Source organism: Mus caroli, chromosome 2 (assembly GCF_900094665.2).
Source record: "Mus caroli chromosome 2, CAROLI_EIJ_v1.1, whole genome shotgun sequence".
Lineage (NCBI taxonomy): Eukaryota > Metazoa > Chordata > Mammalia > Rodentia > Muridae > Mus > Mus caroli.
In genome coordinates, this window is record NC_034571.1 from 169,704,334 (window position 1) to 169,714,068 (window position 9,735).

The following is a 9,735-nucleotide window of genomic DNA, read 5'->3' on the forward strand; positions in this document are numbered from 1 at the left end:
ATGTAGGGAGTGGCCCGGGCCTGGCCCAGGTGGAAGATGAGGCCAGCAGCTGCCAAGGGCCGCACCTCTAGCTCAAGGCTCACATAGGGCATCTTGGCCTTGGGGAGCTCTGTGGGGAGGAGCAGTGAGGGAGAGGTCCAGGGCCTGGCTTAGAACTATTCCCACAAGACCTTCCTTGCCTCACATACCTAATGTGACAACTCCCTCACTGCCTGGGAAGAACAGGCCATCTTCCAGGGGGCCTGAGACACAGGGTGTGACCCCCACCATTTGCGTTGGGGTCCTCAGTGGCCGCTTATCCAGCTGTAATTTCTTCAGACAGCCGCTGAACCCCACAGACACCTGCAAGGAGCAGATGGTTAACATAAGGCTTAGACTGCCAAGGGTGGACACCCGGGACTAGACCAGGGATGGGGGCGGTATGGTTCTCACAGGGAGNTTGGAACTGTAACTGCTGGCAGGGAGACCTCCTACAGAGAGGGTGTAGGGCTGTGGTCTCTCTGCCCTGGGGACCGGATGGTGGGGAGCCTTCTGGCTCCAGGTCTGACTGCCGTCCACCACAAGCTGGATCTGCTGCATTCCCCAGCGGACAGACACCTGGTGTGGGAAGAATCGCAGTCAACAGTATCCCAGGACCCTGGGAAGAAAGGAGCTTGAGGGTCATTGCCTATGCCCTGCCACCCACTCTCTCTGTAACCTCTCACCCTGTGCCACTGGCCAGCCCGTGAGTGCTGGCGACTCTGGACCTGGAGCCGGGGCCCAGGGCCCTCAGTCTGTGCGACAAAGTGTCCATGGTTTAGAAAGAGTACCAACGAAGGACTGCGGCCCGACATGGNGGCTATAGAGAGCAAGAGGCCCTGGGAAGCCACATGTGGACGGACAAGCATCGAGAGGTGGAGCCTGAAAGCAAGCATGTTGTCAGCACGGGCAATACCTCCAATCCCACCCAAGCCTACCCTGGCCAACCTTACCTATTCCTATGGGACGGGGAGACACCCACAAACTGCAGGTAACTGGGCAGGGGTCCCCCAAACTGGTATGCATCCTGAATAGTCCCAGGGAGCCAGGGTGTCGTGCAGGCAAGGTCCCGGCTGGGTTGTCGACTACGGCGGGAAACCTAAGGCACAGACCAGACCACAATGCATTGGCCAACTGCTTGACAGCCCCAGCTACCCCAGTCCTGCCCACACACCACTGTGGGTCCCCCACCTTCTGAGCCGTGGCCCTTGAGGTCTGGATGAGTTGGGCTGGTGTACAGCCTACGCTTACATTGACACTCCCCATATTCTGGTGTAGGTCAAACACACGCTGTGGTCCCCGAAGTCTGGGAGGGGGCAGGGGCAGGTAGATAGATATGTCAGTAGCTAGAATGCTGGGGTGAGCTGGGACTTCATTCCCTACACCCACCAGCTCACCGCTGTACAAAAACATTGCTGATGCAGCCACTGAAGTTGTGGAAGGTACCAGACACAGGCAGGCCTCCCAGGAGAAGCCGTGAGGGTTCCTCAGGCTGTAGTTGGAGCATGGGAGTTGTTCTCTCATGAGACCTTACTGGTTGTAGCTGGTCATCCACATACAGCCATACCCTGGGAAGAAGATGGTGTTTCCCAGCCTAGCACATTCTTCCTGAAGAGCTAGCCTCCCCCAGGCCCTCCTGTGGCGCATACTAGCCCTCCTTCCCTCTCTGCCTGAGGCAGGGCTCACCTTGTGACATTGCTGTAGAAGGCAACATAGTGAGGGGCACCATCAGCAAAGACCCGTTGAGTTTCCACCTCTCGGTTCATAAAACGGAGTGTCACATGGCCCTCCCTCAGGGATACTTGGTAGGGCCCATCCTAGGGACAGAGGCAAGATCACCGGTTAGACCAAGAGTCCAGACCCATCCCTTCTTGCCCCCACAGGCCTAGACTGCTGGCTGCAGCAGAAGCAAGCTACCAGCAGCTCACCGGGGAGGTACGGTAATACAGCAGGTTGTTGTCCTGGGTGCCACGAAAGCCAAAGCCAGAATAGACCACTTCGGTGATGGGCGCCACATCGGGAAGTGCCAGGGGCAGGAAGCCGTGGCCATGAAAAGTCATGGTGCGTCCCACTAGCAGGTCAGCNGTGCAGCCGAAACTGATGCCCGTGGTGTTCAACCGTTTGAGGTCGACGTACTTGCCCAGAGCCTTAATACCCTTGATGCAGCCACGGACAGAGCCTCCAGAGGGGAAGAGCTGCCGTAGGCTGTNGGACACCAGTCAGGTCATGAGTGGCTGCCGTGGTGGCACTGGGACCCCACGTACCCCAGGGCCCATGCTCACCTCAGGGGCAGCTGTTCAGGTGGCACACCTCCCAAGTAGTAGGCNTCAGCCATCTCCAGCATGTTATCCTGGTCTATGCTGAACACGGTGGCCCGCTCCACACGCACCAACACACGTTTGCGGTTGCCAGCCAGTAGAAACACTTGGATCTGCAAGGGATGGGTAGCGGGCTCAGGAAAGCCAAATTTCTCTGTTGGTCCTCCCGTCCCCGGGCCCCTTCCTTGCCTTACCGCCTTGCTGGCTGCCGTCAAGGCTTGTGGGGGCTGCAGTGGGTCGGCCTTCTTCAGGCCAGAGCCGAAGTCATAGAAGAGCACAAGGGTGCCTTCCTGCACTGCCAGGCACAAGAACTGGCTCTGCAAGGGCAGGGCAGAGCGAGGTGAACTCGGGGGCCTTAGGAAGGGTCACAGCAGGGCAAAGCCAGAATGGGGGGAGGCACAGGGCAGGGTGGGACATGGGGGTCAGCCGTACCTCTTGCTTGAGGAAAAAGATGATCCCATTGTAGGACACAAGCCGCAGCTCCTGGTCAAAGCGTTTTGTGTTGCTGAACTGCTTCTCAAAGCTGATGCGGGCAAAGCCACTGCCATCCAGGTAGGAGCCATCCGTGAGCCATGGGTCACCGGTGGCCTTAGAGCTGCANGTTGGAGGCCTCAGGTCAGCNGAGGGCGGGTAAGTGGAGGCACAGGGTGCTNCTGGGCCTTACCTACCGAGCACAAGGCTTATCTACCGCAGTGTCCAGCATGAAGGTCTGCTCAAAATTGTAGAGGCTGACCACCTCCTCGTTCAGTGTGTCCATCTCAATGCAGCCCAGGTAACCAGGGAATCGGAGGGGTTCAGGGGGCTGTGGGTAAAGTGTATGGTCAGGGCACCTTCCTATCTCCCAGAGACCAACCACACTCAGGCTGCAGGAGAATTAACTTAAAAGCAGGCAAGGACTATTTCTAGGTCAGGGTAGGCAGGACTGCCTGGACACTCGAAGACGACCCCAAGGCCGAGCCAGGCCCACCGTGAAGTTGCTGGGGTAACCTCCCACGTAGAAGACAAAATCGTCAGGATGCAGGTTGAGTAGTCCCTCCCTCCCAGGGGCCACCGTGTCTCCCTTGATCTCATGAACCATCTGCTTCTCCACGGTGACAGACATGTGGCCAAACTGGAGGGTCCTAAGAGCAGAGGTGAGGGGTGAGACACAGACACAGCACCGGGAAATACAAGTCTAACCTCCCATCAAGGCAACCCTACCTGTCGATGCTAACAGCTGCAAACTGCTCCCCAATGTTCTCGTCGATGCTGAGAGTCGTGGGGCCAGCCTCTCCTAGCCTGTACACCCAGTGCACCTTCTGATTACGCAGAGACACTCCCATGTAGTCCCCAGTGGCCTGTGGCGACGGGCCAGAAGACGCAGTTAGGATGGAGACCCAACACCACCCATTTCTAACTTGCAGTCCAATATGGCCCATTCCCCCTGCCTGCTTGGTACCTGGCGGCTGCCCATGTACAGAACAAAGTGGTCCCCTGTGTTCTTGCCAGGTTCNGGNGCTGGCACTGGGCTCTGGATGTGGAACTTGAGGGCAGTGTATGCAGCAAGGTCGGCAAGGTCTCGTGGGGTACGCAGTCGTACCCCTGAACGCCCATTGAACTTCATGGACACCTTGACCTGCAAGTGTAGCACAAAAGGGTTTACTACCTGGCTTACCAGGTCCACCATCACTGCCTACATCCAAGGTGAGCACCCACCTTGCTGGCGGCACTCCGAGCTTGGGCAATGAGCTTGCGCACACGACCAATGTTGGCAGACAAAGCCAGGCTGGCATTGTGAACTCCACGGTTCTCCAGACGGCTCAGTTTGGCCAGCAGCTGTGGCAATGTCTTCTCCAGGGTGGACACTGCAGGAGGNGGTGGGATGAGAATCTTGTCTCCCACGCTTTGGCCCCCAGGAAGGCAAGGACCACTTGCTCACCTGAACTGCTTGCATCCCGTTCCACCTGGCTCAGGTCCTGGCCTTGCAGGCCTCCCAGCTGGCTTTGCCACCTTTCCACATTCTTCTGCATACCCTGAAGCTGAGACTGCACGTGGGTGGCCGTACTGAGGGCTTCGGCAGCCACAGCCTTGGCNTGAGCGATCTTCTCACTGGTCTCACCTGTAACAGATGGAGACCATTTCCAGCAGCAGCCAACTTCATGTTCCCAGGGCCCTCTGCTGCGGGAACCTACCCCCTGTGGATAGCATAAGCGCCATACTTGCAGCTCAATACATTCACGATCCTACCCACACTTCTCTTCATGGCCCTGTAACCCTCCCTCCCAGGGGCCATTACCAACTCCCAAGTCTTGCCTGGTTTCTAGGTTTGTGCCCATGAGTGCCTGGGACATTGGGACATTTTGGTGGCTACAGAGAAACCCAGACGACAGGGTCAAACCACACTGTTGTCAGTTCTGAGCTCTCTTGGAGAGGCAGCCAGATGAACCCCACTCTGACCTCTGTGCTCACAGGTCAGTAGGTCTTTTCCAGGAATGCCCTTNTCCTGAACCAAAGGGCANGCTCCTACATCCTCCAGTAACTACCCCATTGCTGCTTGTCCCATGCCCGCCCATAATGTCACCACTGTCCAGCACTCTTGTGACCTGCTTATCAGTGCCTAGTGCCTACAGGGCCACTGTGTCAGTGACCTGTGCCACCCATCAGAGGCACAAGCCCAGAGTGCCCCTTAGCACTCAAGCCTCGTTGGACACACTAACCACAGCATGGACTGACTCATTAGGCATGTGTCTACTCTCACGAGGCACTACTGAGTACGGAAGAGTGACAGGAAGAGAAGGGAGAAGCCACATACTCGTGTCCATGGCCAGCATGGCTTGTGCCTCCTGGATCTGGGCTGCTAGCTGGTTCTTCCTGGCCCGGACATCATGAAGCTGGATCCCCGCAGCCTGCAGACGGCCCTGAGCTGCAGAGGGGAGGCAGCCTCAGTGCCAAGAAGTTCCAGCCAACCCTCCTGGCCCACAAATGGAGTGAGGACAAAGATAGGGGCCTTGAGCTCTATCCTCCTCTGGCTGTGGTCCCTCGGCATACCACCAAGACAGGCAGACATTACCGCCCTCCCCCACACACACACAGAGTAGACCCCGTGGAGTAGAAGCCACATAGGGCAGGCACATTTAGTACCTATTGATTCTTACACTGAACCACATTAGAATCATCCTGAAGCTACAGGGACATGTCCCAGATATCAGTGTACTCTAGGATCTATGCACTTACCATGGCCCAGCCTCCCCTGGTGTCCAAGGATGGTCTCCTCCAGGGCACTGCTGTTGGCTAACAGCTGCCGGGCTCCAGCTGCTAGGCCCCGCTGCACCACCATCTGCAGAAGATCGGGGGCTGTTTAACATGGGACCGTTCACACCATCAGGCCTGGGAGCAGGGTTCCTACGGTCCACGGATGCTCGGAGCCTCACCTCCCATGTGCGGCTGGCCTGCCTCAGTGCCTGGCCTGCCGCATCCTCGGCAGCCTGAACAGCCTGAAGGATGCTGCTGTAGGCATTGGAGGCTTCCACGGCCCTCTGAATGAAGCGGTCCTGATTGATGCCAAGGATGATGCTGCCGGGAGGGAAGAAGGATCATGGGATGTGTGGTTAGGTGTGCCAGAGAGTATAACCCGGCTGGTCATCTTCTCAGGGAGTCTTATTGCTTTAGATCTGCTCCTTTCTGCCAAAATTTGGGCCCCAAACTTCCCATGAGGCTACAAAAAAGCCTGGCTCCTTCTGGAATGATGACTTCTTCCTCCAGGAACCCTCCCAGTCTAGTCACCCGACTGTGGGCCAACCGGGGCACCCTTGGGAGTGCCACATACCCAGACAGGTTGATCGCCAGCTGGTTCAGCTTCTGAGCGTGGGCCTCAGCAGCCTCTACCAAGTCCACCTTGCTGCTGGCAGGGGAAAAGGCCTGCATCCTCTTCAGTAAGGGTGTCCAGGCTCCATCCAGGCTGGCTGCCAGGTGCTCTAGGTCCTGTGATGGTAGTGGGCCTTATTTTAATTATCCTCCTAATGTGGGGCCAGGGAGTCCAGCATAGCTTCAATCTGGCAGCAACCAGAAATCTTAGAGGAGACTAGCCAGGAATGAGTGATGTGGAGGGGGTTGTATTTACCTCCTTAGCCTGGTCTATGCCCTGCAGAAGCTCAGAAACATGGCCCAAGATGAGGCTGGCGGCTTGAAGAGTGGCCTTCAAGGTGGCATTGTCCTGGGACAGTTCCTGTTTCCATTGCTTGGGACATTTTAAGAGAGCGGGAAGAAAGGCTGTAATGGGGCTCTAAGCACCACAGAGCGATAAGTGGGGGAGGGGGACAGGATGAGGGAGGGGAGACCTGGGTCTGAGAGAACATGGGGGACAGGCAGAAAGGACCAAGAAGAGGAGGGGAGATGTAGAGAGAGNAGGGAGAACAGGGAAATAGTTGACAGAAGACCAGGGCCTGGGGAGGAGGTGGCCGGAGAGTGGAAAGGGTGGGAGACAGGGACACAGGGCAAGAAACAAATATACTCACCAGGGCTTCCTTCAGCCGTTCCTGGTTGCGGCTGTTGAGTTCCTCAGCCTCCCGGGTGGTATTGACNGCCTGGTTCAGGGCCTCACGAAGATCCATGAGGCCAGACTCATACTGAGCCAGCTGGTCCCGAATGTGTGTGGCCAATGACTGGTTCTCCTCCCAGAAGCTGGTCAGCTGTTCCTGGACACGAGCCATCACTGGCCAACACCAGAGTAGGAAGGTGGTCACCCTGCTGCCTAGACCCCATCATGACCCCCCCCTCCCCTGGTCACTGCCCAGCACCCATCTAGTCCACCTCAGAAGCAGGCCAGCTGCTGCTGTTTTACATTTGGCTCCAAGGCTCCCAGGCCGTGATCATGAGCAGCCCTGCCTAACAGGGTTTGACCCCACTCACGCCTCTGGGCTTCGGCCAGTTCGGCCTCTGCCACTGCCCCCTGGGCCCCCAGGTCACGCGTCCGCATATCCCATAGCAGCCGCTCCACTTCAGCCAGAGCCCAGCGCAGCTGCTCGCCAGAAGGTACTGAGGCATTGTCTGGAGATCCTTGGCCCATGCGAGATGCCAGCTCTACAGAGAGGGGATTGTCAGGATCTGGGGCTAGACTCCATCACCCATTTCCAAGCCTGAGAGCTGCCCAAGGCATTTCGGCAGGCCGCCAGCACATATCCCAGCAGCACTTCACAGGCTCTTGGAGCCCAAGATTAAGACCCCTCTCTGCCTTTCTCTGTTAATCCTGACATGCTGGTTCAGCCTTCCTCAAGCAGAAAGTTCACTTTTCCCCACTCCTTTGGCTGTGCCAGATCCTGTCATAAGATTGGGAGCCCTGGGCTGGAGAGATGNCTCAGTGGTCAAGAGCACNGACTACTCTTCTGAAGGTCCTGAGTTCAAATCCCAGCAACCACATGGTGGCGCAAAACCATCTGTAATGGGATCCGATGCCCTCTTCTGTAGTGTCTGAAGACAGCAACGGTGTACTTGCATACATGAAATACATAAATAAATCTTAAAAAAAAAAAAAAGAAAGATTGGGAGCCCCAGTTTCCTTTCAGCTGCTGCTGGTCTATTCCTCACGAAGGTTTGCTAGTACCAGTGGTTCTGTATGATCCACTCCTGCTTGTGGACGTTGTACATCGTGGTGCGCACTAGGCTCCGCACCACGATGTACAACGTCCACAAGCAGAGGGTGGCCCCTGGGATGGGGGAGGGGGCTTTGGTGTCAAGGACTGGGAGATCCTGAAGGTGAGGGCTCCTGAGCAGAGGCACCACAGGACATGGGATAGGGTCATAGGTCTTGCCTGACTGCCCAGCCTCTCCGTATCCTGTTGAAGGCTTATAATCTGCTGCTCTAGAGTCTGTAGCTGCTGTGCTGTCTGGTAGCGGGGTCCCNGTGGGCTCCGGAGTTTACTCTGTGGGGGGCAGGAGGGAGGTTAAGTACCACACGGCCAGCTAGAGGAGGCAGGGCGGCAGGCGGGTGGGCATGAAATACCTGCAGGTCAGCAATGGAGGCATTCAGCCTGTGTAGCCTGGCCCAGGCCGTGGAGCTGGCATTGATACCCTGCAGCTGCTCACGGATAGCGGGGAGGAGGGCACCAGCCCGCTCGAGGTCATCCAAAAGCAGGACCACACAGTGGTCACACACTGTAGACAGGGGAGAATGGGTATGGAGGACATGGGTGAGCCAGGGACCACAGAGATAAGCGGGTCAGCACAAGAAACCAGCACCAGGGTTATGGGTAATAAATATGGAGTGACTGGGCCAGGGCAGAACTTATCAGGAAAACAGGGTCAGCATAGGGTCAGCAAAGCATGAGAGGCTGGCCTAAGAGACTGAACTATGCCGGTTATGTCAAAGTTATAAGGGACACAAGGTCAGCAAAGGCATCATCCCAGGGTCAAGTGAAGGCCCCCATCTGGTCAGGAGGAAACTGGATGGGCAGGAGGAAGCTGGCCTGAGACTATGGAACACTTTATTAGGGAGAATCCCAGGCAGTGAGATCCANCAAAGGGACAGTGGCCAGTGTTGGAGCGACNTCCCCACTTGGGATGGATATCAAAAGGTGGATATCAGGTTAGCATGGAGTTGTGGAAATCCTCAGAAAATGGATACAGGCAGCTGGGGTCCCCTTTGGGATGTCGCGATTTAATACAGGGAAAGAACATTAGCCCATCAGGCCTGGGAACCCCAAATACCAGGCATTGTAGAAATAGTGGGGAAAGATGGAGAATAGTAGAGTGAAGGCTTACCTTCACAGTGTATGCCATGGCCCCCAGGCTTGCCTGGTACAGGCACCTGGTGCTGCTGGCTGCAGGTGTCACAGCGTTCCCCGCTGAGCCCCGGNGGACAGGTGCAGCGGCCCGTGTGTGGGTCACAGTGGCCTCGGGGACACTGGCAGCCTGCAGGAAGAGGGGTAGGCAGATGTGACTGTAGGCGCTCAGGGATGCCTGCCTTTCTCCACCCTGCTTTCCCACAGTCCTGTACTCACGCCTGCACCCCTTCTCCGGGAGGCCCCAGTAGCCAGGGGCACACTCGAGGCACTGGGGTCCTGTAGTCCCTGGCTGGCAGTGACACTGACCGCTCTGAGGGTGGCACTCGGAGCCCTCGGCAGCTGGTCCACAGGCACAAGGGCGGCAGCCCTGGCATTGCTCAAAACCGAAGTATCCTTCCTGTGATACACCACGTCGTCACAGCCTGTCTAGCCCTCAGCGTCACACCTGGCAGCCCTGGAAACCTGNGCTAGCTCAGGCTCCTCAGGACCAGCCCAAGCTNCNCCTGGNCCATTTCTCCACAGACCAGGACTCTCCCTCAGCACACTTCCTCCCTCCTAGCCCACCCCGTCCTCAGGCCACTGCCAGCCCTACCAAACAGCGGTCACAACGTTGTCCAGTCACGCCTGCTTTGCACAGACAG

General features: G+C 57.2%; 2 protein-coding genes across 2 annotated transcripts in view; both read right to left on the bottom strand.

Moving 5' to 3' along the window:
* Positions 1 to 2: 2 nt before the first annotated feature.
* On the bottom strand, positions 3 to 7,482 carry LOC110307719 (laminin subunit alpha-5; the record flags this gene model as incomplete). The annotated part of the gene is made up of 25 exons (XM_029468659.1): positions 7,224 to 7,482; positions 6,830 to 7,026; positions 6,436 to 6,552; positions 6,142 to 6,296; positions 5,747 to 5,888; positions 5,550 to 5,652; positions 5,128 to 5,238; positions 4,255 to 4,434; positions 4,032 to 4,180; positions 3,775 to 3,951; positions 3,537 to 3,673; positions 3,304 to 3,457; positions 3,005 to 3,138; positions 2,769 to 2,931; positions 2,531 to 2,653; positions 2,301 to 2,449; positions 1,947 to 2,223; positions 1,705 to 1,835; positions 1,416 to 1,586; positions 1,210 to 1,324; positions 972 to 1,117; positions 705 to 900; positions 433 to 597; positions 189 to 342; positions 3 to 109 (listed from the first exon to the last, which is right to left on the bottom strand). Coding segments are annotated over exons 1-25 (3,810 nt in total), but the record flags the coding sequence as incomplete, so codon positions are not given.
* A 91-nt stretch (positions 7,483 to 7,573) lies between these two features.
* Positions 7,574 to 9,735, bottom strand: part of LOC115029112 (laminin subunit alpha-5-like) — a 10,022-nt gene continuing 7,860 nt past the window's right edge. Inside the window, exons 17-21 of the mRNA XM_029468662.1 lie at positions 9,311 to 9,433; positions 9,072 to 9,221; positions 8,314 to 8,465; positions 8,123 to 8,233; positions 7,574 to 7,630 (exon numbers count right to left, since the gene is read on the bottom strand). Coding sequence (XP_029324522.1) covers positions 7,574 to 7,630; positions 8,123 to 8,233; positions 8,314 to 8,465; positions 9,072 to 9,221; positions 9,311 to 9,433 — 593 coding nt within the window. The remainder of the gene's footprint in view (positions 7,631 to 8,122; positions 8,234 to 8,313; positions 8,466 to 9,071; positions 9,222 to 9,310; positions 9,434 to 9,735) is intronic.